Source organism: Salmo salar, chromosome ssa11 (genome assembly GCF_905237065.1).
Source record: "Salmo salar chromosome ssa11, Ssal_v3.1, whole genome shotgun sequence".
Classification (NCBI taxonomy): domain Eukaryota; kingdom Metazoa; phylum Chordata; class Actinopteri; order Salmoniformes; family Salmonidae; genus Salmo; species Salmo salar.
The window spans coordinates 104,041,859-104,068,648 of record NC_059452.1 but is presented as its reverse complement, the minus strand read 5'-3'; the positions used below and the strand labels follow the sequence as shown (position 1 = coordinate 104,068,648).

The 26,790-nt window shown below is 42.5% G+C and overlaps 2 protein-coding genes across 2 annotated transcripts in view; both read right to left on the bottom strand.

Moving 5' to 3' along the window:
• trim47 (tripartite motif containing 47) overlaps positions 1 to 5,957 on the bottom strand; it is a 32,215-nt gene extending 26,258 nt beyond the window's left edge. Inside the window, exons 1-2 of the mRNA XM_045690233.1 lie at positions 5,710 to 5,957; positions 2,999 to 3,216 (exon numbers count right to left, since the gene is read on the bottom strand). Of these exons, the coding sequence (XP_045546189.1) occupies positions 2,999 to 3,216; positions 5,710 to 5,898 (407 nt within the window). The 5' untranslated portion in view covers positions 5,899 to 5,957. The remainder of the gene's footprint in view (positions 1 to 2,998; positions 3,217 to 5,709) is intronic.
• A 7,007-nt stretch (positions 5,958 to 12,964) lies between these two features.
• The window catches only part of frem2a (FRAS1 related extracellular matrix 2a), a 243,133-nt gene continuing 229,307 nt past the window's right edge, over positions 12,965 to 26,790 (bottom strand). Inside the window, exons 24-26 of the mRNA XM_045690232.1 lie at positions 23,629 to 23,816; positions 21,876 to 22,022; positions 12,965 to 16,431 (exon numbers count right to left, since the gene is read on the bottom strand). Of these exons, the coding sequence (XP_045546188.1) occupies positions 15,886 to 16,431; positions 21,876 to 22,022; positions 23,629 to 23,816 (881 nt within the window). The 3' untranslated portion in view covers positions 12,965 to 15,885. The remainder of the gene's footprint in view (positions 16,432 to 21,875; positions 22,023 to 23,628; positions 23,817 to 26,790) is intronic.

Below are 26,790 nucleotides of genomic sequence, written 5' to 3'. Positions count from 1 at the left end.
ACGCAGGAGTGGCTTCTGGACATGTCTCTGAATGTCCTTACTGTGTTCAACCACTCATTCCATCTTAAAAGGGCAATCTGCAGTTCAAACAATAACAAAGCAGGCATCCCCCCCCCCCAGAGTCCGGACTTTAACCCAATCGAACATCTCTGGAGAGACTTGAAAATAGCTGTGCAGCGACGCTCCCCATCCAACCTGACAGAGAAGAATGGGAGAAACTCCCTAAATACAGCTGTGCCAAGCTTGTAGCGTCATACCCAAGAAGACTCTAGGCTGTAATCGCTGCTAAAGGTGTTTCAACAAAGTACTGAGTAAAGGGTCTGAATACTTATGTAAATGTATACGTTTTTTTATTTTATCTACACACATTTGATTTTTTTTAAAATAAAAACCTGTTTTTGTTTTGCCATTATGGGGTATTGTGTGTAGATTGATGAGGGGGGGAAACGATTTAACACATTTTAGAATAAGGCTGTAACATAACAAAATGTGGAAAAGGTCAAGGGCTCTGAATACTTTCCGAATGCACTGTATGCGTCATTCAAATATACTGAAGAAAAATAGATTTTACTGAGTTACAGTCCATATAAGGAAATCAGTCAATTGAAATAAATGAATTAGGCCCTATTCTTTGAATTTTACATGACTAGGCAGGGGTGCAGCCATGGGTGGGCCTTGGAGGGCATAGGCCCACCCACTTGGAAGCTAGACCCACCCACTGGGGAGCCAGGCCCAGCCAATCAGAATGAGTTTTTCCACACAAAAGGGCTTTATTACAGAAATAAATACTTTGCTGTATACAGTTTACCAGTAGTGAGAAACACGTGGTTGGCCAGCTCTTCAACATCTTGAAAGTGTTATTTGATGTGACATTGTTTTGCTGCGTGGCAACAACTAAGCAGCGACACAATATACAGGAAACACTGTAGTCATCTCCGACCTTTGAAAACTGAATTTAAGACATTAAGGATCAAGGCCCTCTAAATCAGATGAATGAATTTAAGACTTTAAGGACCCGCGGGAAAACAGGGAAACTCTAAGTCAATCTTAAATTAATCATTGTTAACAGTTAACTAGAGACGTTCCAACAAACGTGATGCACATCTGTCAGGAGCTCTGTCGGGGCAGTCCCGTTAGATCTCTTATATACTGCTTACAGACACTTTACATAGGCATAGTTCATAGGGTTGGTTCCTGCATGCGTCTGATCTTAATTTATAGAACATATTCTGGTTGTTCTGCCAGATGGTCCTAAGGAGGGGGGGGGTCATGACCATCTCCCCCTCTCCCCCTCATATATTTACCAAACACAGGCAGGAACCAAGGATTATTTATGACCTGAAAGATTAGGTGAACATTTTCAAGGCTGTCTCTTCACATGATACAAATTAACTTAACCTCTCTAGGCTAGGCGGGACGAATTCGTCCCACCTACGTAACAGCCACTGCTATCCTGTGGCGCGATTTTCAAAACCTTAAAAATCCTATTACTTCAATTTCTCAAACATATTACTATTTTACAGCCATTTAAAGACAAGACTCTCGTTAATCTAACCACACTGTCCGATTTCAAAAAGGCTTTACAACGAAAGCAAAACATTAGATTATGTCAGCAGAGTACCAAGCCAGAAATAATCAGACACCCATTTTTCAAGCCAGCATATAATGTCACCAAAACCCAGAAGACAGCTAAATGCAGCACTCACCTTTGATGATCTTCATCAGATGACAACCCTAGGACATTATGTTATACAATACATGCATGTTTTGTTCAATCAAGTTCATATTTATATCAAAAAACAGCTTTTTACATTAGCATGTGACGTTCAGAACTAGCATACCCCCGCAAACTTCCGGGAATTCGCTAACATTTTACTAAATTACTCACGATAAACGTTCACAAAAAGCATAACAATTATTTTAAGAATTATAGATACAGACCTCCTCTATGCACTCGATATGTCCGATTTTAAAATAGCTTTTTGGTGAAAGCACATTTTGCAATATTCTAAGTACATAGCCCAGGCATCACGGGCTCGCTATTTAGACACCCGGCAAGTTTAGCACTCACCATAATCATATTTACTATTATAAAAGTTTCATTACCTTTTGTTGTCTTCGTCAGAATACACACCCAGGACTGCTACTTCAATAACAAATGTTGGTTTGGTCCAAAATAATCCATCGTTATATCCGAATAGCAGCGTTTTGTTCGTATGCGTTCCAGACACTATCCGAAATAGTAAAGAAGTGTCACGCGCATGGCGCAATTCGTGACAATAAAATTCTAAATATTCCATTACCGTACTTTCGAAGCATGTCAACCGCTGTTTAAAATCAATTTTTACGACATTTTTCTCGTAGAAAGCGATAATATTCCGACAGGGAATCTCCTTTTCGGCAAACAGAGGAAAAAAATCCCAAAGGCGGGGCGGTCGGGGGTCACGCGCATAAGCCAGTGTCTCTTGATCGGCCACTTGAGAAAGGCAATAATGTGTTTCAGCCTGGGGCTGGAATGACGACATTCTGTTTTTTCCCGGGCTCTGAGCGCCTATGGACGACGTGGGAAGTGTCACGTTAGAGCAGAGATCCTTAGTAAATGATAGAGATGGAAAAGAAGTTCAACAAATGGTCAGACAGGCCACTTCCTGTAAAGGAATCTCTCAGGTTTTGACCTGCCATTTGAGTTCTGTTATACTCACAGACACCATTCAAACAGTTTTAGAAAATTTAGGGTGTTTTCTATCCATATGTAATAAGTATATGCATATTCTAGTTACTGGGTAGGAGTGGTAACCAGATTAAATCGGGTATGTTTTTTATCCAGCCGTGTCAATGCTGCCCCCTAGCCCTAACAGGTTAACAACTCTTAACACCCCAGAACTGAATCAAGCAACTGACACGATTACACAATATTTGTTATGGGTTTCTGAGATTAGGGTAGGGAAAGTTGATCCTAGATCTGCAGGCATCATGGGAAACTTGGAACATTTGTTACCTGTGTGCCCGGGACTCCCTACACACCACACAGATGGGTTTGTTGTCGGTGTGGCAGTAGAGCTTCAGCTCCTCTCCATGCCTGTCGCATTTCCCGTCTAGTTGGACACGCTTGGATGGAGCCGGCTGCTCACAGGGCTTCAGACACTCAAACTCACTCAGCTTATCAACAAGGTTCTTAACCAGGTAGTTCTTGGTGAAGCTGATCTTGTTAAATATCTACAGAGAAAGAGAAAAGTTTGAAACAAAACAGCTTTTAGATTATTACTATCACTATGAAAAAGGTACTGAATTAGTTGAGACAGTTATGCAAACATTTTTAGCTTGCTACAACCACAGGTTGAGCTGGGCGATATGGTCAAAATACACTACATTACCAAAAGTATGTGGACACCTGCTTGCCCGAACATCTCATTCCAAAATATGGAGTTGGTCCCTCCTTTGCTGCTATAACAGCGTCCACTCTTCTTGGAAAGCGTTCCACTAGTTGTTGGAAGATAGCTGCGGGGACTTGCTTCCATTCAGCTACAAGAACATTAGTGATGTCGAGCACAGATGTTGGGCGATAAGGCCTGGCTCGCAGTCACCGTTCCAATTCATCCCAAAGGTGTTCGGTGGGGTTGAGGTCAAGGCTCTGTGCAGGCCAGTCAAGTTAATCCACAACGATCTCGACAAACCATTTCTGTATGGACCTCGCTTTGTGCACGGAGGAATTGTCAGGCTGAAACAAGTAAGGGCCTTCCCCAAACTTTTGCCACAAAGTTGGAAGCACAGAATCATCTAGAATGTCATTGTATGCTGCAGTGTTAAGATTTCCCTTCACTGGAACTAAGAGGCATAGCCTGAACCATGAAAAACAGCCCCAGACCATTATTCATCCTCAAAGTTTACAGTTGGCACTATGCATTGGGGGCAGGTAGCTTTCTCCTGGGATCCGCCGAACCCAGATTTGTCTGTTGGACTGCCAGATGTTGAAGTGGGATTTATCACTCCAGAGAACACGCTTCCAATGCTCCAGAGTTCAATGGCAGTGAGCTTTACACCACTCCAGCCCACGTTTGGCATTGCACATGGTGACCTTAGGCCTTGGTGCAGCTGCTCGGCCTTGTAAACCCATTTCACGAAGCTCCAGATGAACAGTTATTGTGCTGACGTTGCTTCCAGGCAGTTTGGAACTGGAGGAGTGTAAGGAGTGTTGTAATAGAGGACAAACGGTTTCAGCGGTCCCGTTCTGTGAGCTAGTGTGGCCTACCACGTCGCAGCTGAGCTGTTGTTGCTCCTAGATGTTGCCACTTCACAATAACAGCACTTACAGTTGATGGGGGCAGCTCTAGGAGGTCAGAAATTTGACGTACTGACTTGTTGGAAAGGTGGCATCCTATGACGGTGAAGGTCACTGAGTTCTTCAGTAAGGCCATTCTACCGTAAATGTTTGTTTATGGAGATTGCCTGGCTGTGTGCTCGTTTTTATACAACTGTCAGCAACGGGTGTGGCTGAAATAGAGGAATCCACTAATTTGAATGGGTGTCCACATACTTTTGTAACTATAGTGTTTTTCTTATTTTATATTTCGAAATAATTCAAGTTCTAAATATATGCACATGACACTAGAACAGGGTCCCTAGGACCCCCCCCCCCAAGGGGTACATGTTTTAGTTTTTGCATTAGCACTACACAGCTGATTCAAATAAACTAATCATCAAGGTTTGATCATTTGAATCAGCTGTGTAGGGCCAAAACCAAAACGTGCACCCCTTGGGGTCCAGAGGACAGCGTATGGGAAACGCTGTCCTAGGATGACAACATATTAATTCAAAACGGGTTTTTAAAATGGGCTTTCTCCATTCTGATGGTTTCATACTCAACCAAACGAGGACAAAACGGACAGAGAGGTAGACCAATTACATGTACTAAAACTGTTCATTTATTCTGCAGTTGTATCAAAATACATTTATAGATTGTATTGTAAAAATCCATAGGATGTATGTGGATCCATACCGGTACACCTTAACTATATATCGCCCAGCCCTAGAAAAACCTTATCCTGCGGGTTACCTTCGGCCATGGTAACCTACAACCGCCGGGCTCTTAAAAGATACCTTCATCAATGGCCGCTAAAAGCAGTTCGCGTCTGAATGTGCCCTAGCCTTATGACAGGTAATAAATATTGTATAAGACATTTTTGACAAAGGGTGACTAAAAACAGGAAAATCACTCCTGTATTTGAGTGTGCCCGTTGTAGGTGCGTGGGAATAATGAAATGATAGTTTAAGATAATAAAAATAAAATAAAGCCCCACACACTACTCCTTCCAGTATAACTTTATTTATACGTTGTGATACTGACAAGAGCAGTGTGGGGTTTATCTTTTGAGAGAAAGGAGACAATACTAAAGCTTGTTATCTAGTTAGTTAGTCACAGAGATGAACGGCATGATGACTCGGCCGTGACTATACATGTTGGCTTGATTAAAACAACACCTCGCCATACTACCTAATTAGCCACCAAGCTAACTTACAACACAAAGGCTCCTGCGTTTTTCGGCGTTTTAAACTCATCTCTAACGTTATCCAATTCCAGTGGTAACGCCTAAAATAGGTACGGAAACGGCATTGTAAATTACTCTTGTTACGATTAAGTTGAGCATTCAAGATAACAAAAACAAATGGTCTAGCTAACAAAACAGCTGATAAGACAGAACGCTAACAAACCATTCTGCACTCGGGGCATTGATAACCGACGTCCTCTCCTCCGTTCTCCTCCCAGTGCATCAGGATGCAAAACTTGCAAAAATTGTGTCCGCATTTGAGAATGACGGGGTCGTTGAAGTAGTCCAGGCAGATGGCACACATCAACTCTTTCTGTAGCTCGCTGCCCGCACCGCTGGATCCCGCAGCCATGTTGTTTACCTAGCTACCGACACACGTTTCCCGTAGCGTAGAAGAAAGCGGAAGTGTTGGCATGACACGATTCCTTGGGTTGATGACGCGATTGGCTACCCGGTTGTCTGGGCGGAGTAAAAAGGCCAACGTTTTTTACTCCGCCCAAAATCTGTCCACGAAAATAAGCCCAAAGAAACGAGGAACTCTTGTATGGAATTGTTTAAAAATATATATTTTATATATATATATTTTTTGTATGGAAGTCACTAGGCAGATTTCCATAGAGTACCACAGTATGAGTCATAATACCCATAAAACCTAGAGCTCAAACAGGGAAATGGGTCCAGTCGTTTTTCCACCATACATTTTTCCCATAGGGGATTTGGTAAACACTTAAACACTTAAAATAAGGGCTGTATTTGGTGTAGCCTTACCCTGGCGTGACGTTTTGATAACCGTGTAAATATCTCTAGTACAAGGTGACTTTTATCAATATATTCGGCTCTATTTACTTTCATTAACAGCAGGACAATAACCTTAAACACAAGGCCAAATATACACTGGAGTTGCTTACCAAGAAGATAGAGAATGTTCCTGAGTGGCCAAGTTACAGTTTTGACTTGAATCTACTTGAAAATCTATGGCAAGACCTGAAAATGGTTATCTAGCAACGATCAACAACCAATTTGACAGAGCTTGAAGAATTTTCTAAAGAATAATGGGCAAATGTTGCACAATCCAGGTGTGGAAAGCTCTTAGAGACCTACCCAGAAAGACTCACAGCTGCAATCACTGCTCAATGGGCTTGCTTTTACAAAGTATTTACTCAGGGATGTGAATACTTATGTAAATTAGATATTGCTGTATGTTTTCACTTTGTCATTATGGGGTATTGTGTGTAGATGGGTGATAACATTTTTTTATTTAATAAATTTTGAATTCAGGCTGTAACACAGCAAAATGTGAAAGTCATCAAGGGGTATGAATACTTTCAGAAGGAATTTTATGGCAATATGTGGCCTTATATATCAAGGAACATGAGATATATTTAAACATATATGATAATATATTTAAAACCCATATATAAAGTGACATACATTTTTAAATATATTACCATATATTTTTATAAATATATCTTAACATATATAAATCTCACACCCTCATACAAAACATTACAATATGCATATGTACAGTATTATCATCATGCAAAAATGTACTCAGGACATTATTTTTGTTTAATACATTTATTGCTTTGAAATGTATTCCAGATTATAATTTTTTTTTATCTCATAATGAAATCTCAAACATAGGGATTCATTATTTAGTAATTGCATTTGGTGTTAGGCATCAATATGACTACTTTATTGTTTATTGTAGCTACTGTAGATTATACTTGCCATCTCATTTTGAGATTAGAGATTTGATTGAGATGGTGTAGACAACTATTGGTTTACACTGAGTGTACAAAACATTAGGAACACCTCTTTCCGTAACATTGACTGACCAGGGGAATCCAGGTGAAAGCTATGATCCCTTATTGATGTCACTTGTTAAATTAACTTCAATCAGTGTAGATGAAGGGGAGGAGACAGGTTAAAGAAGGATTTTTTAAAGCTTTGAGACAATTGAGACATGGACTGTGTATGTGTGCCATTCAGAGGGTTTATGGGCAAGACACAAGATTTAAGGGCCTTTAAACGGGGGGGTATGGTAGTAGGTGCAGTCCGCACCGGTTTGTGTCAAGAACTTCACGCTCAATAGTTTTCCGTGTGTATCAAGAATTGTCCACTACTCAAAACGACATCCAGCCAACTTGACACAACTGTGGGAAGCATTAAGTCAACATGGGCCAGCATCCCTGTGGAATACTTGTAGAATCCATGCACAGGATTTCCATTGGGAATCGTTTTTGCCTATTGCCACCAGCAGGGGGCGAGATATGAGCGTCTCCACTCCCATCAACAACACTGGAAGAAGACTTCTTTGACAAGTCTAACAGTTTTCTCCTACAGTATAATTTTTTTTTGTTCTGTTAAACAGGTATGTGGTTTACACAAGCATATTATCTATAGAACATTCTAGATTCTAAATGGTTGTCGAATGTACATCTGCATTGAAAGGTGGCAGAACTCGAGCGGTGTTTGTCAGACCATGAGACATCCTGAAAATCCGTCTTCTCACGAAAAGTCTGTAGCTCCAAACGGTTTGACGTAGAAACTTATGACCTCTCTATGGGAGACTCTTCAAAACCTTGTTTTCTAAGGATACATTTTTTGACTGTCTTTTTTTTTTACATTTATGAATGTGTTATTAAATACATTTCTCAGGGCTATAGTAGTAAAGGCCAAATTCTATATTTTATAAAGTAATTGTTTTAATGTATGTTTTTTTTTTTTACCTGAAAGGCTCCTACAATTCACAATCAAATAGTTAAGTGACCCATACATAGTAGGGCCATCTTAAAACAATTCCATATGTTAGCTTAGAACCCCCCCCCAGCATGTCATTGCTTCGTTGCTCAAGTGGTTTGCAAGTGATTTCCATTTTTCTAACGGTTGTCAATTCCTTTGGGTCAACTGCTCAACTCTCTGTATGACCTGTGCAATTATTTGTAATGCAACAATGCTATCATAACAGGCCAAAAAGTGATCACACTTCCTCCATCAACTTTCCCAGACTGTTAATTTGGCCTATGCTGTAGGCCTGTTTTACAGACAGCAAGAGCAAGCTTGCATCTTTTTCTCGAATATGCTATTAGACCTAGTATAAACAAAATATAGACAGTATGTACTATAGCGTTTGTAGCCTCTCTTTTTTTCCAAGGATTTCATGTATTTCTTTTATTTTTATTGAACCTTTATTAGGCAAGTCAGTAAAGAACAAATTCTTATTTTACAATGACGGACTACCCCAGCCAAACCCTCCGCTACCCGGATGATGCTGGGCCAATTGTGCGCCACCCTATAGGAAGAGGAATAGCCTACTGCTCAAGGGGAACAGCTGGAAGAGAGAGGCCAGATATGTGTATAGCTGAAGTAAGAAGCTAAATAATAGAGCATTCATTAGCTAAATATTAGGGCTATAAATATTTACCTGTCAGCGCAATATATATATATATTTTTAATAGATTATGTAATGGCAGATCTGTGGGGGCTCTACGATCCCGGACACCAAAGCTCCCCTATTGATTACGCCTATGTTTAAGAAAAATCATTCTACCTAAGCTACAACAACACAGTGCAATGAGGATTATTTTTATTTTTTTCAAGAAAGTACACAATTATTGTCTATAGCCCTCAAACTCAACTCTGGACCACAAAGCCAGTTCCACTGCAGTTTTTTTTATTGTTCCCCTCTAATCAGGGACTGACTTAGACCTGGGACATCAGGTGGGTGATTCCCCTGTAATCAGGGACTGATTTAGACCTGGGACACCAGGTGGGTGATTCCCCTGTAATCAGGGACTGATTTAGACCTGGGACACCAGGTGGGTGATTCTCCTGTAATCAGGGACTGATTTAGACCTGGGACACCAGGTGGGTGATTCCCCTGTAATCAGGGACAGACTTGGACCTGGGACACCAGGTGGTTGCAATTCGTTATCAGGTAGAACAGAAAACCAGCAGGCCTCCGGACCTTGTAGAGTAAAGTTAAATACCCCTGGTCTATAGGCTGTAAACTGCAGAGATGTAGGCCAATTTGAATAACGTTTATATTTTTTGTCTTTAAAATTAGAGCTAGTGTTATAGATAAGTAATTTTAGGCTTCTCTGCTGATCTGTAAAATTCCCTTGGCCTGCATAAAATGTATTACTAAACTGGTAGGCCATGAGCTACTGAAGCTTATCTAATAGCTACAGTTTAACAGCGATGGGCAACTCCAGTCCTCGGGGCATGATTGGTGTCACACTTTCCCCCCAAACTTATAGCTAACGCACCCAATGAAACTAATTGCATTCTAAACTGAAGACCATGGTTAGTTTAATATTGGAGTCTGGTGTGTTAGCTGAGGCAAAAGTGTGATTCTAATCAGGTCCCTGAGAACTGGAGTTGCTCATGCTTGAGTTATAAGAACATAACTTATTCATAAACTTGATTTGAACTGTAAAAAAAATAAAAAATAAACAGCCTACTCATTTTGCAGAACATATTTATTTTTTGGGGGGGGATTCAAACGTTGTTACAAAAAAGTAAAGTGTTGAAATCGCACACACCACTCCCCGACACATTGTTATTCATAAATACAACCATAAATACTCATTCATGAAATATATACATTGAAAATCAAGTTTAAACCTTGGTGCTGAAGTCGTCCGTACACTCGGAGGTAACATTATATAGCATCAGCATCACTCACGTAAGACCCCCTAAGGGTGTGAATTCGGTGTTTCTTCCTAGATTACATCGCATTGCATAGCTTGGATTGATAAACATGTGAGAAATGTGCCTTTTATATATAAAAAAAAGAATGTGCATTTGGTTATTTATATTTGAGGTGTGCGATAGAACCAAGCCCACAGCTGTGTAGTTTATATCCGGGCCCATATTCAGAACGCCTCTTAGGGTAGCGGGGCTGATGTAGGATCAGGTCTTCCCTGTCCATGTAATGTTATTCATTCTGATCTAGGATCAGGTCTTCCCTGTCCATGTAGTCTTACTCATTATGATCTAGCGTCAGGTCTTCCCTGTCCCTGTAATGTTATTCATTCTGATCTAGGATCAGGTCTTCCCTGTCCATGTAATGCTATTCATTCTGATCTAGGATCAGGTCTTCCCTGTCCATGTAATGCTATTCATTCTGATCTAGGATCAGGTCTTCCCTGTCCATGTAATGCTATTCATTCTGATCTAGGATCAGGTCTTCCCTGTCCATGTAGTCTTACTCATTATGATCTAAAAGACTAAACTGATCCTAGATCAACACTCCAACTCTGAGGCTTTATGACTGTGGGCATAATATGGATATTTGTTTTTCCCTTTATATAACTAGGCAAGTCAAATTCTTATTTACAATGACAGCCTACCAGAGAACAGTGGGTTAACTGCCTTGTTCAGGGGGAGAATGACTTTTTTTTTACCTTGTCAGCTCGGGGATGTCGATCAAGTAACCTTTCGGTTACTTGCCCAATTCCAATACCACTTGGCTACCTGCCGCCTCATCAGAGCTCTGTCTGGTGAATAAAGGACTGTCCTAATCCTATAGGGTCAAAATGGTACATAACTAACTGCTAGGCCTACTGGTGATTGGTCAACAATGAGGACTGATAAATGCAGTATGCCTCAATCCCAGAACAAATCCATTGGCAGATATCCTTGATTACCACAACGATAGACAAAGACCTCCAAACATTCGACTGGACCCAGGTACAGTGAGTTATATCATGGAATACTCTCAGGTTCAGGATGCATCCCAAATGGCACCCCATTCCCTATACAGTGCACTACTTTAGACCAGAGCCCTATGGCACCCTATTCCCTATATAGTGCACTACTTTAGACCAGAGCCCTATGGCACCCTATTCCCTATATAGTGCACTACTTTAGACCAGAGCCCTATGGCACCCTATTCCATTTATAGTGCACTACTTTAGACCAGAGCCCTATGGCACCCTATTCCCTATATAGTGCACTACTTTAGACCAGAGCCCTATGGCACCCTATTCCCTATATATAGTGCACTACTTTAGACCAGAGCCCTATGGGAATAAGGTGCCATTTGGGAAGCTGTCCAGATAAAGTAAATGCTGTTGTTTTCTGAGATTAAAGAGCGTGTTGGTTATGGTGCAACACTACTTTGATTGAGTCGTTGTTTGCTTTATCTTGACAAGACAAAGGACACGGCCCACCTCGCACCGCCAACACAGATAAATACTGTACAACAGCAAACACTATGTAGGAAAAATCTTGGTGTAAAAAAAAAAAGTATTGTACATGTTCACAACACTATAGTGGGTACGGTGTAAATGTTTTGAAAGAAGTAACGTCGTGCGTCACTAATGGTAACCTATTCCCTAGAGACTCTAATGGCAACCTATTCCCTAGAGTCTCCAATGGCAACCTATTCCCTAGAGTCTCCAATGGTAACCTATTCCCTAGCGTCTCCAATGGCAACCTATTCCCTAGAGTCTCCAATGGTAACCTATTCCCTAGAGTCTCCAATGGTAACCTATTCCCTAGCGTCTCCAATGGTAACCTATTCCCTAGCGTCTCCAATGGTAACCTATTCCCTAGCGTCTCCAATGGTAACCTATTCCCTAGCGTCTCCAATGGCAACCTATTCCCTAGCGTCTCCAATGGCAACCTATTCCCTAGCGTCTCCAATGGCAACCTATTCCCTAGCGTCTCCAATGGCAACCTATTCCCTAGCGTCTCCAATGGCAACCTATTCCCTAGCGTCTCCAATGGTAACCTATTCCCTAGCGTCTCCAATGGTAACCTATTCCCTAGCGTCTCCAATGGCAACCTATTCCCTAGCGTCTCCAATGGCTCCAATGGCAACCTATTCCCTAGCGTCTCCAATGGTAACCTATTCCCTAGCGTCTCCAATGGTAACCTATTCCCTAGCGTCTCCAATGGCAACCTATTCCCTAGCGTCTCCAATGGCAACCTATTCCCTAGCGTCTCCAATGGCAACCTATTCCCTAGCGTCTCCAATGGCAACCTATTCCCTCTGTAATGCAGACATGGTGAAGACAAGTGGTGAATCTCTTCAGGTGCCGATGTAGAGAGTGATGAAATACTGTATTGTGTATAAAGGATAATACTCCTTTGTTCTAGCCAGCTATTCACCAAGTCAGTGTTGAGAAAATCTCACATGTCCCCTGCATGTCACATCCCTCAGCTGAATATCAAAACAAGTACAAATTCCAGATTTGTGGCTTTAAGAAATGTATCTCTCTTGACTTATCCAGTGTTCACTTCACAGTTTGACTTTTTCTAAACAACATCCAGTGTATTTTGAACTGTATGAAAATTAAAACAGAGACAGGCAGTGAAATAAAATGCTATGCAAAGTCCTGAACATAACTCCCACGGTAGTAAATGTGACAGAAGCGAGGATGTAAACTCTTCCAATACACAGTAAATATTCTACAGATACATCTTTATTACAAATTATAAACTGGGTGGTTCGAGCCCTGAATGCTGATTGGCTGACAGCCGTGCTATATCCACAGATATGACAAAACATTTATTTTTACTGCTCGAATTACGCTGGTAACCAGATTATAATAGGAATAAGGCACCTGGGGGGGGGGGGTTGTGATATATGGCCAATATACCACGGCTAAGGGCTGTGTCCAGGCACTCCGCGTTGCGTCGTGCTTAAAGAACAGCCCTTAGCCGTGGTATATTGGCCACATACCACACTCCCTTGTGCCTTATCGCTATTATAAACAACCCAGCAGCAACATGCCATCTTTTTATTGTTTTTGTATTTTTGCCCTTCTATGAAATGTGCTTCAACAAATGATGTTTGATTGACTACCTATAGGAAGGGCCAATAGAGCATGTCATTAACATTTTTATTGTATGCTTTACACCAACAGGAGCATGAGACGCAGTCAGTCATTGAGGATGTGGTAACAGTTAGCAATACATAGACCCTTGTTTTTGGCGATTGGTGGAAGGTTTGCCGCTTTATCAGTAATACAGTGAAGCCTGGATTATGGTGAGATCTGAGTAGCGCGCTCTATTGAACGAGGCGTCCCCATTGGTTGAGACAATAGTTATCTGTTGTATGAGAGCTCCCCATTGGCCAATAAACTAGCTATTTGTTGAATGAGAGTTCCCCAACCATGAGTCAAGACACTAGCTATTTGTTGAAGGAGAGCTCCCATTGGTCAATACACTAGATATCTGTTGAAGGAGAGCTCCCATTGGCCAAGACACTAGATATCTGTTGAAGGAGAGCTCCAACTGGTCAATACTCTAGCTATCTGTTGAAGGAGAGCTTCGATTGGTCAAGACACTAGATATCTGTTGAAGGAGAGCCCCCATTGGTCAAGACACTAGATGGCTGTTCATGGAGAGCCCCCATTGGCCAAGACACTAGCTATCTGTTGAAGAAGAGCTCACATTTGCCAAGACACTAGCTATTTGTTGAAGGAAACCTCCCATTGGTCAATACACTAGATATCTGTTGAAGGAGAGCTCCAACTGGTCAATACTCTAGCTATCTGTTGATGGAGAGCTTCCATTGGTCAAGACACTAGATATCTGTTGATGGAGAGCTTCCATTGGTCAATACACTAAATCTCTGTTGAAGGAGAGCTCCCATTGGTCAAGACACTAGATAGCTATTGAAGGAGAGCCCCCATTGGTCAAGACACTAGATAGCTGTTGATGGAGAGCCCCCATTGGCCAAGACACTAGATATCTGTTGAAGGATAGACCCAATTGGTCAAAACACTAGATAGTTGTTGGAGAGCTCCCATTGGTCAAGACACTAGATAGCTGTTGAAGGAGAGCTCCCATTGGTCAAGACACTAGATAGCTCTTGAAGGAGAGCTCCTATTTGCCAAGACACTAGATAGCTGTTGAAGTAGAGCTCCCATTTGCCAAGACACTAGATAGCTGTTGAAGGAGAGCTCTCATTGGTCAAGACACTAGATAGCTCTTGAAGGACAGCCCCCATTGGCCAAGACACAAGATAGCTGTTGAAGGAGAGCCCCCATTGGTCAAACACTAGATATCTGTTGAAGGAGAGCCCCCATTGGCCAAGACACTAGATATCTGTTGAAGGAGAGCCCCCATTGGCCAAGACACTAGATAGCTCTTGAAGGAGAGCTCCTATTTGCCAAGACACTAGATAGCTGTTGAAGGAGAGCTCCCGTTGGTCAAGACACTAGCTATCTGTTGAAGGACAGCCCCCATTGGCCAAGACACTAGATAGCTGTTGTATGAGAACTCCCCATTGGTGGAGACACTAGCTACCTGTTGTATGAGAACTCCCCACTGGTCAATACATTAGATATCTGTTGAAGGATAGCTCCCATTGGTCAGGACTCTAGGTATCTGTTGAAGGAGAGCTCCAACTGGTCAATACTCTAGCTATCTGTTGATGGAGAGCTTCCATTGGTCAAGACACTAGATAGCTGTTGAAGTAGAGCTCCCATTGGTCAAGACACTAGATATCTGTTGAGGGACAGCTCCCATTGGTCAAGAGACTAGTTATATTTTGAAGGAGAGCTCCCATTGGTCAAGACACTAGATAGCTGTTGATGGAGAGCTCCCATTGGTCAAGACACTAGATAGCTGTTGAAGGAGAGCTCCCATTGGTCAAGACACTAGATAGCTGTTGAAGGAGAGCTCCCATTGGTCAAGACACTAGATAGCTGTTGAAGGAGAGCTCCCATTGGTCAAGACACTAGATAGCTGTTGAAGGAGAGCTCCCATTGGTCAAGACACTAGATAGCTGTTGAAGGAGAGCTCCCATTGGTCAAGACACTAGATAGCTGTTGAAGGAGAGCTCCCATTTGCCAAGACACTAGATAGCTGTTGAAGGAGAGCTCCCATTGGTCAAGACACTAGATAGCTGTTGAAGGAGAGCTCCCATTGGTAAAGACACTAGATAGCTGTTGAAGGAGAGCTCCCATTGGTCAAGACACTAGATAGCTGTTTAAGGAGAGCTCCCATTGGTCAAGACACTAGATAGCTGTTTAAGGAGAGCCCCCATTGGTCTATGTGTAGCTGCTTGAGGCACTTGCAACACAACAGCTAAGGAAAAGGAAAACCGTGACATTTATCAAAAGGAGGAGCTGTCTTTAAAACCACAAAACTGATTGCAGCACAGTTTTTCTTTTATAGCTAGGTGTTTTAAATGGGAGAGTTTAAATGTACAAGGATGAAGCTTTTCAATCACTTGACTTACTGAGCAGCCACGAGATGGAGCTTTTAAAAATACTCCAGCAACAGTGTAGAAAAATCATGGGGGGAAAAAACACATTACAAAAGCCCAAAAACTCCTCAATACTCTGTCAATTTTTTTTCAATCCGTCCATCTCTCTTAGACCTCTGAGCTGTTGCTGCAGTCGTCCATCCTCGCCACCATCATCGCTTCCGTGCTCGCCGACCCCCTCACCCTCTCTTTCCTCTCCTCCTTCTGTCTGTACCGGACCACCAGGACGAGGATTATGATGAGGAGGAAGGTGAGCAGCATTCCCACCAGCCCCCCCACCACCGTCGGCAACCCCTCCTCCCTCTCCCCCCTGCTCAGCTCCCTTGGTTCCAGACGGTCGGCGTACAGCTCCACCCCCCCTGCCGCTCTCCTCTTGGTACGGTCCAGGGCGATGTGCATGATGTTGGTGCCACGGTTGTTTTCTGCTCCAATGTCATCGGCCACGTCGGGGACCACCGCTCCGACCAATCCACTGGCTGACCTCCTCACACGGTGACCTTGACCTTTGACCCCGGGGGTAATGGAGAGGTCGTTGCCCGTGGCGATCAGGGAGTGGTGGTACTCGAGGCTTCTCTTGCCGATGCCGTGGTTGGCGTTGTCTTTAGAGCGGATGGTGTAGATGGTGTGGATGAACCACTCACGACCCGCAGCCACCTGGGACAGGGGGTTAGAGGTTAGAGTGTGTTGTCTGCACACCTGGGTTCAAATAAATGTGTTTTTGGTTATTTGTTATATAAATAATTCTTTTCTGTGTATTTGAAGAAGTGTATCTTGCTATCTGGTACACAACAATACTATGTGGTATACAACATTACTATCTGGTATACAACATTACTATCTGGTACACAACATTACTATCTGGTACACAACATACATATCTAGCACAACATACATATCTAAATGTTATATTTAAGCAATAAGGCCCGAGGAGGTGTGATATATGGCCAATATACCACAGCTAAGGGCTGTTCTGGACACAACCCTTAGCCGTGGTATATTGGCCATATACCACAAACCCCCAAGGTGCCTTATTGATATTATAAACTGGTTACCAACGTAATTAGAGAAGTAAAAATATATTTTGTCATACCCATGGTATATGGTCTGATATACCACGGCTGCCAGCCAATCAGCATTCAGGGCTCGAACCACCCGGTTTGTAATTAAGCAATAAGGCATAAGGGGGTGTGGTATATGGCCGATATACCATGGCTAAGGGCTGTTCAAAAGCACGACGCAACGCAGAGTGCCTGGATACAGCCCTTAGCCGTGGTATATTGGCCATATACCACAAACCCCCAAGGTGCCTTATTGCTATTATAAACTGGTTACCAACATAATTAGAGCAGGACAAATCAATGTTTTGTCATTCTCGTGGTATAAGGTCTGATATATCACAGCTGTCAGCCAATCAGCATTCAGTACAATATAGTAGAGCACAGTATACTATATATATATATATTTATTTATATTTATTTTTAACTAGGCAAGTCAGTTAAGAACAAGTTCCTATTTACAATGACGGCCTAGGAACAGTGGGTTAACTGCCTTGTTCAGGGGCAAAACGACAGATTTTAAACTTGTCAGCTCTGGGATTCGATCCAGCAACCTTTCGGTTACTAGTCCAACACTCTAACCACTAGGCTACCTGCCACCCTGTAGAGAACATTACAGTATATTATAGTAGAGTCCAGTACAGTCCTTCAGCTCACCCGACATAGAAGTCCTTACAATCAAATGCCGGCCAATTTACCTACCAAGATAATTCTTGTCAGTTTTAGTCACAGCTGTGTACATTCCCCCTCAAGCAGACACCAATACGGCCCTCAAGGAACTTCACTGGACTCTATGTAAACTGGAAACCATATATCCTGAGGCTGCATTTATTGTAGCTGGGGATTTTAACAAAGCAAATTTGAGAACAAGGCTTCCTAAATTCTAGCAGCATATTGATTGCACTACGCACAGGGGTAATACACTTAATCACTGCTACTCTAACTTCCGCAATGCATACAAAGCCCTTCCCCGCCCTCCCTTCGCCAAATCTGACCACGACGCCATCTTGCTCCTACCGTCTTATAGGCAGAAACTTAAACAGGATGTACCAGTGACTAGAACCATTCGATGCTGGTTGAATGGAATCCATGCTTCCACCAATCGGAATCCATGCTTCAAAATTGTTTTGATCACGCGGACTAGGATATGTTCCGTTCAGCCTCAGAGAACAACATCGACCTATACGCTGACTCTGTGAGTGAGTTTATAAAGAAGTGTATAGGAGATGTTGTACCCACTCTGACTATTAAAACCTACCCTAACCAGAAACCGTGGATGGGCGGCGGCATTCTCGCAAAACTGAAAGCGCGAACCACCCCATTTAACCATGGAAAGATGTCTGGGAATATAGCTGAATATAAACAGTGTAGTTATTTCCTCCGCAAGGCAATCAAACAAGCAAAATGCCGGTACAGGGACAATTCAACGGCTCAGACACAAGACGTATGTGGCAGGGTCTACAGGAAATCACAGACTACAAAAAGAAGACCAGCCACGTCACGGACACTGACGTCACGCATCCAGACAAACTAAACACCTTCTTTGCCCGCTTTGAGGATAATACAGTGTCACCGTCGCAGCCCACTAACAAGGACTGCACCCCCTCCTCTCCTCCTCCGTGGCTGACGTGAGTAAAATATTTAAACGTGTTAACTCTCACAAGGCTGCTGGCCCAGACGGCATCCCTAGCCGCGTCCTCAGAGCATGCGCAGACCAGCTGGCTGGTGTGTTTACGGACATATTCAATCACTCCCTATCCCAGTCTGTTGCCAACCACATGCTTCAATATGGCCACCATTGTTCTTGTATCCAAGAAGGCAAAGATAACTGAACTAAATGACTACCGCCCCGTAGCACTCACTTCTGTCATCATAAAGTGCTTTGAGAGACTAGTCAAGGATCATATCACCTCCACCTTACCGGTCACCCTAGACCCACTTCAATTTGCATACTGCCCCAACAGGTCCACAGATGACGCAATCGCTATCCCACTGCACAATACCCTATCCCACAGGACAAGAGGAATACCTATGTAAGAATGCTGTTCATTGACTACAGCTCAGCATTCAACACCATAGTACCCTCCATGCTCATCATCAAGCTGGAGTCTCTGGGTCTCAACCCCGCCCTGTACAACTGGGTCCTGGACTTTCTGACAGGCCGCCCCCAGGTGGTGAAGGTTGGAAACAACATCTTCGCTGACCCTCAAGCCTGGGGCCCCACAAGGGTGCGTGCTCAGCCCCCTCCTGTACTTCCTGTTCACCCATGACTGCGTGGCCACGCACACCTCCAACTCAATCATCAAGTTTGCAGACAACACAACAGTAGTGGCCTTGATTACCAACAACGACGAGACAGCCTACAGGGAGGAGGTGAGGGCCCTCGGAGTGTGGTGTCAGGAAAACAACCTCTCACTCAACGTCAACAAAACAAAGGAGATGATCGTCGACTTCAGGAAACAGCAGAGGGAACACCCCCCTATCCACATCGAAGGGACAGCAGTGGAGAAGGTGGAAGCGCAACAGCGCCTCTTCAACCTCAGGAGGCTGAAGAAATTTGGCTTATCACCCAAAACCCTGACAAAACTTTACAGATGGACAATCGAGAGCATCCTGTCTGACTGTCTCACCGCCTGGTACGGTAACTGCTCCACCGACAACCGTAAGGCTCTCCAGAGGGTAGTGAGGTCTGCCCAACCCATCACCGGGGGCAAACTACCTGCCCTCCAGGACACCTACACCACCCGATGTCACAGGAAGGCCAAAAAGATCATCAAGGACAATAACCACCCGAGCCACTGTCTGTTCACACCGCTATCATCCAGAAGGCGAGGTCAGTACAGGTGCATCAAAGCTGGGACCGAGAGACTGAAAAACAGCTTCTATCTTAAGGTCATCAGACTGTTAAACAGCCATCACTAACTCAGAGAGGCTGCTGCCTATATTGAGACCCAATCACTGGCCACTTTAATAAACGGATCACTAGTCACTTTAATAATGCCACTTTAATAATGTTTACATATCTTACATTACTCATATCACATGTATATACTGTATTCTATACCATCTACTGCATCTTGCCTATCCACTCGGCCATCGTTCATCCATATATTTATATGTACATATTCTCATTCACCCCTTTAGATTTGTGTGTATTAGGTAGTTGTTGAGGAATTATTAGATTACTTGTTAGATATTACTGCACTGTCAGAACTAGAAGCACAAGCATTTCGCTACACTCGCATTAACACCTGCTAACCATGTGTATGTGACCAATAAAATTTGATTTGATTCGATGTTTTACAATACAGTTTGCTATAGCAGAACATAGTACAATATACTATAGTAGAGCACAGTACAGTATACTATAGTAGAGCACAGTACAGTATACTATAGCAGAACACAGTACAGTATACTATATGTAGCACAGTACAGTATACTAAAGCAGAACACAGTAAAGTATACTATAGCAGAGCACAGTACAGTATACTATAGCAGAACACAGTACAGTATACTATAGTAGAGCACAGTACAGTATACTATAGTAGAGTAGAGCACAGTACAGTATACTATAGTAGGGCACAGTACAGTACACTATAGCAGAACACAGTACAGTATACTATAGTAGGGCGCAGTACAGTATACTATAGAAGAGCACAGTACAGTATACTATATTAGAGCACAGTACAGTATAGTATAGTAGAGCACAGTACAGTGTACTGTAGTAGAGAACAGTACAGCACAGCACAGTATACTATAGCAGAACACAGTACAGTATACTATAGTAGGGCACAGTACAGTACACTATAGTAGGGCACAGTACACTATAGTAGGGCACAGTACAGTATACTATAGTAGAGCACAGTACAGTATACTATAGTAGAGCACAGTACAGTATACTATAGCAGAGCACAGTACAGTATACTATAGTAGAGCACAGTACAGTATACTATAGTGGAGCGCAGTACAGTATACTATAGCAGAACACAGTACAGTATACTATAGTAGGGCACAGTACACTATAGTAGGGCACAGTACAGTATACTATAGTAGAGTACAGTACAGTATACTATAGTATAGCACAGTACAGTACACTATAGTAGATAGTTGGTCCTGGATGGGAGACCAGATGCTGCTGGAAGTGGTATTGGAGGGCCAGTAGGAGGCACTCTTTCCTCAGGTCTAAAAAAATATCCCAATGCCCCAGGGCAGTGATTGGGGATACTGCCCTGTGTAGGGTGCTGTCTTTCGGATGGGATGTTAAACGGGTGTCCTGACTCTCTGTGGTCACTAAAGATCCCATGCCACTTATCGTAAAAGTAGGGGTGTTAACCCTGGTGTCCTGGTTATATTCCCAAGCTGTCCTTCATACCATCACGGCCACCTAATCATCCCCAGCTTACAATTGGCTCATTCATCCCCCTCCTCTCCCCTGTAACTATTCCCCAGGTCGTTGCTGTAAATGAGAATGTGTTCTCAGTCAACTTACCTGGTAAAATAACGGTAAAATAAAAATAATAATAAAATAGTAGGGCTACAGTACACAATATTAGAGCGCAGTACAGTAAAGTAGAGCACAGTACAGCACATTATACTATAGTAGAGCACATTGCAGTATAGTATACTATAGTAGAGCACAGTACAGTACACTATAGTAGAACACATTGCAGTATTGTACACTACAGTACAGTAGAGTAGATTACAGTACAGTATACTATAGTAGTGCACAGTACAGTACAGTATAGTAGAGCGCAGTACAGCACAGTATACTATAGTACAGCACAGTATACTATAGTAGAGCACAGTACAGTATACTACAGTACAGCACAGTATACTATAGTAGAGCACAGTACAGTACAGTATAGTAGAGCGCAGTACAGCACAGTATACTATAGTAGAGCACAGTACAGTATCCTACAGTACAGCACAGTATACTATAGTAGAGCACAGTACAGTATACTACAGTACAGCACAGTATACTATAGTAGAGCACAGTACAGTATACTACAGTACAGCACAGTATACTATAGTAGAGCACAGTACCTGGAACATGGCTGTAGAGTCCAGTCTGAATCCGTCTGTCCCAGGCTGTCTGACCAGAGAGAGAGCTGAGGGGTCGTCTGCAGCCAACATTGCATTAAAATCCACATCACCAAACCCACGGGCCTGAGTCTCGGGCTGGGCCTTGTCCTGGAGGGGGAGGAGGAGGAGGAGGAGCAGATAGGAAGAGGAGGGGAGAGAGGGGGGGAGGACACGAGGAGTAGAGAGTAGAGTATTGATTAATCACCAAAGAGAATACTCAGACAGAACGATAAAATAAAGATTGACTGTAGTGAAATGCAGTGATAACACTAGACAGTACTGTTAATAATATTGAGAGGTAGAAGAGAGTTCTTGATGTAATGTCATCTTCGGGTTATATCTATTTTTCCGAGGTGAACTCGGCATCAAAAAGCTTTCTCAGGTCCTTTCTGTTCTACAGGACTCTCTGATGCTTACATTCATAATTCAACACGCTCGTCGTCACTACATTACATTCATAATTCAACACGCTCGTCGTTGCTACATTACATTCACTTGGTATTCTTCCTCATGATTTATTAAAGGAAAAAACATGCATATTTTACAGTAGGATATTTAGACATTGTACTAATGTGATACATAGCTTGATTTTAAGTTGTTTCTAGAGTTTATTAGGATGTGATTTCTATTGTTTATTAGGATGTGAAATAAAGTTGTGTATATGTGTTTATTAGGATGTAATTTTAAGTTGTTTATTAGGATGTAATTTTAAATTGTTTATTAGGATGTAATTTTAAATTGTTTATTAGGATGTAATTTTAAATTGTTTATTAGGATGTAATTTTAAGTTGTGTACAGGTGTTTATTAGGATCTACACATTGCAGACAAACTGAAATGGTCAACCCACACAGACAGCGTGGTGAAGAAGGCTCAACAGCGCCTATTCAACCACAGGAGGCTGAAGAAATGTAGCTTGTCACCAAAATCAATCACAAATTTTAACAGATGCACAATCGAGAGCATCCTGTCGGGCTGTATCACCGCCTGGTACGGCAACTGCACCGCCCGCAACCGTAAGGCTCTCCAGAGGGTAGTGAGGTCTGCCCAACACATCACCGGGGGCAAACTACCTGCCCTCCAGGACACCTACAGCACCCGATGTCACAGGAAGGCCAAAAAGATCAAGGACAACAACCCCCCGAGCCACTGCCTGTTCACCCTGCTATCATCCAGATGGTAAGGTCAGTACAGGTGCATCAAAGCTGAGACCGAGAGACTGAAAAACAGCTTCTATCTCAAGGCCATCAGACTGTTAAACAGCCATCACTAACTCATTAGAGGCTGCTGTCAACATACAGACTCAATTCTCTAGCCACTTTAATAATTAAAAATTGGATGTAATAAATGTCTACTGCACCTTGCCTATGCCGTTCGGCCATCGCTCATCCATATATTTATATGTACATATTCTTACTCATTCCTTTACACTTGTGTGTGTATAAGATAGTTGTGAAATTGTTAGATTACTTGTTAGATATTACTGCACGGTCGGAACTAGAAGCACAAGCATTTCGCTACACTCACATTAACATCTGCTAACTATGTGTATGTGACCAATACAATTTGATTTGATCTAATTTTAAGTTGTGTATATGTGTTTATTAGGATAGTATTTTAAGTTGTTTATTAGGATGTAATTTTAAGTTGTGTCTAGGTGTTTATTAGGTAGAGCAGAGAGGGAGAATCTGACTGACTACAGTCTGCTATACTCACTAAGATCTTGAAGCGGTAGAGTAGAGAGGGAGATTCAGCCAGACATCCAAACTCAAAGTTAGTAGGGTTGTACTTGGGCACGTATCCATCCGCGCCGGTGCACAGGTACACCTTCTCTATGTTGCAGAAGAAAGAGTCCCCCAGGTTCTGAACAGGGTCCACCATCACAAGACCGTAGACAGTATCACCTGGAGGGGGGGGAGGGAGGGAGGGAGGGAGGGGAGGGAGGGAGGGAGGGGAGGTAGGTAGGTAGGCAGAGAGAATAGAGAAGCAACGGTCTGTTTCAGTAGTGATTATAATCAATAACAATCATGTTCCGTGTATCTCTTTACGCGTACCCGTAATAGGGTGGAAAATGGCAGATTTTGGCACCGATAAGCGCCTAAATTGTAACGCAGTAGCTGTACAGTAACATGCTATACGGAGCTTGGTATGAATCGTTTTACCATCACAAGTACTTGAAATTATGTTGTGAAATTAATTTTCATTTAATGCTATTGAAATTGTAAAATTATTCCATTGTCTCGAGTACCGTTGAACCTTTTAATGAAATTGAATACATTGATAGATACTAAGTCACCTTCGATTGACTGTAATTTAAACTGTTCAGCCTACGAACTTTGTTCGATGTCAGTCTTCATTGGAGACTACCTGTGCTGGAGGACATCTGCAAGATGGTGCTGGGGCAGGCTTAAATAAAAAAATGTATGTCAAATTAATTGCACTAAGTTGTTGCTCTTTTTGTTTGCTGTCACAGTTTATTATAAGGTGTAAAAATTACCCAACTAAATTTGTAACTAGTACTTAAAGCTGAAATATGTAACCAATGGTTAGTCTACAGAATGTAGCCTATTGTTGTAAGGATCAACTCTGGAGATGAGAAGCAGGTACAGGGAGTGAACACTTAATAACCATGGACAGGAACAGAATACAGACAGCATCTGGACAGGGGGAAATGGAAACAACCATAATGCTGATACGGGGATGAAATGGAGGAAACAGACAGATATAGGGAAGGCAATCAAAACGTGAAGGAGTCCAGGTGAGTCCAGGCAGCGCTGATATGCGTAATGATGGTGACAGGTGTGAGTAACTATGGTGACAGGTGTGAGTAATGACAGGTGTGAGTAGTGATGGTGACAGGTGTGAGTAATAATGGTGACAGGTGTGAGTAATGATGGTGACAGGTGTGAGTAATGATGGTGACAGGTGTGAGTAATGATGGTGACAGGTGTGAGTAATGATGGTGACAGGTGTGAGTAATGATGGTGACAGGTGTGAGTAATGATGGTGACAGGTGTGAGTAATGATGGTGACAGGTGTGAGTAATGATGGTGACAGGTGTGAGTAATGATGGTGACAGGTGTGAGTAATGATGGTGACAGGTGTGAGTAATGATGGTGACAGGTGTGAATGATGGTGACAGGTGTGAATGATGGTGACAGGTGTGAATGATGGTGACAGGTGTACGTAATGATGGTGACAGGTGTACGTAATGATGATGACAGGTGTACGTAATGATGATGACAGGTGTACGTAGTGATGGTGACAGGTGTGAGTAATGATGGTGACAGGTGTGAGTAATGATGGTGACAGGTGTGAGTAATGATGACAGGTGTGAGTAATGATGACAGGTGTGAGTAGTGATGGTGACAGGTGTGAGTAGTGATGGTGACAGGTGTGAGTAGTGATGGTGACAGGTGTGAGTAGTGATGGTGACAGGTGTGAGTAGTGATGGTAACAGGTGTGAGTAATGATGGTAACAGGTGTGAGTAATGATGGTAACAGGTGTGCGTAACGAAGGGCAGCCTGGAATCCTCGAGCGCCAGAGAGTAAGAGCATGAGCAGGCGTGACAATTGGAATATAAACAAATAAGAGGCCTATTGCAACCACCGATACCACTAGATTATCGGTAACCATCAATATGATCTCAATGGTAACCATTATTGGTTACATCATTACCGCTCCCTAAAAGATGCCGGTGTTACCCTTAGTCAGATATTTGTATATAATGATGAGATGCTCATGTTTCTGTCCTAACAATGGGGGTCATCCCAAAGGCAAGAAGGCAGGCGACAAGTTCAGGTCTGCATATTAAGCTAATGGAAACGCATTGGGCTTATTCTGGACTTACATTGCTTCGCTTCTTTCCCTCTGCCTTAGTCCTGCTTGCAACGAAATTATTTTATTAGATTACTATTCATGTTCTCCAAAAGTGACTGGTATGGTCATTTCTTATGAAGATCGGGGGGTAAAATAACCCTGAAATGTCCATATTTGAAATGTGTAACGACATCAAGTCAATCGGGGGATTGAGTGCTTTGTGGCAGAAGGGCCAGAATCAAGCACACGCTGACGCGGTAGGCCTATATGTGATCAACAGCGCTAACCTCTAGATGACCCTAGTCACTTTAAAACTTCTTCCGGATCAGTGTCCCTTCCATGGGATGGTTGAGCTAATGTAGGCTAATGTGATTAGCATGAGGTTGTAAGTAACAAGAACATTTCCCAGGGCATAGACATATCTGATATGGGCAGAAAGCTTAAATTCTTGTTAATTTAACTGCACTGCTCAATTTACAGTAGCTATTACAGTGAAATAATGCCATGCTATTGTTTGAGGAGAGCGCACAATTATGAACATGAAAAGTTAAACATTTTGAACAGAAATCCAATGGTTCATTGGATCAGTCTAAAACTTTGCACATACACTGATGACATCTAGTGGCCAACATCTAAATTGCACATGGGCTGGAATAATACATTATGGCCTTTCTCTTGCATTTCAAAGATGATGGTACAAAAAAAATACAAAAGAATGGTTGTTTTTTCTTTGTACTATCTTTTACCAGATCTATTGTGTTATATTCCCCTACATTCCTTTCACATTTCCACAAACTTCAAAGTGTTTCCTTTCAAATGGTACCAAGAATATGCATATCCTTGCTTCAGGGCCTGAGCTACAGGCAGTTAGATTTTGGTACGTGGTTTTAGGCGAAAATTGAAAAAAAGTGGGCTATCCCTAAGAAGTTTAAGCTATATAAGACACTTGTATGTCGTAGACGAGTGGAGACCAATATCTGTCTTGTGTTATTAAGCTCTATAAAACACTTGTATGTCGTAGACTAGTGGAGACCAATATGTATCTTGTGTTATTAAGC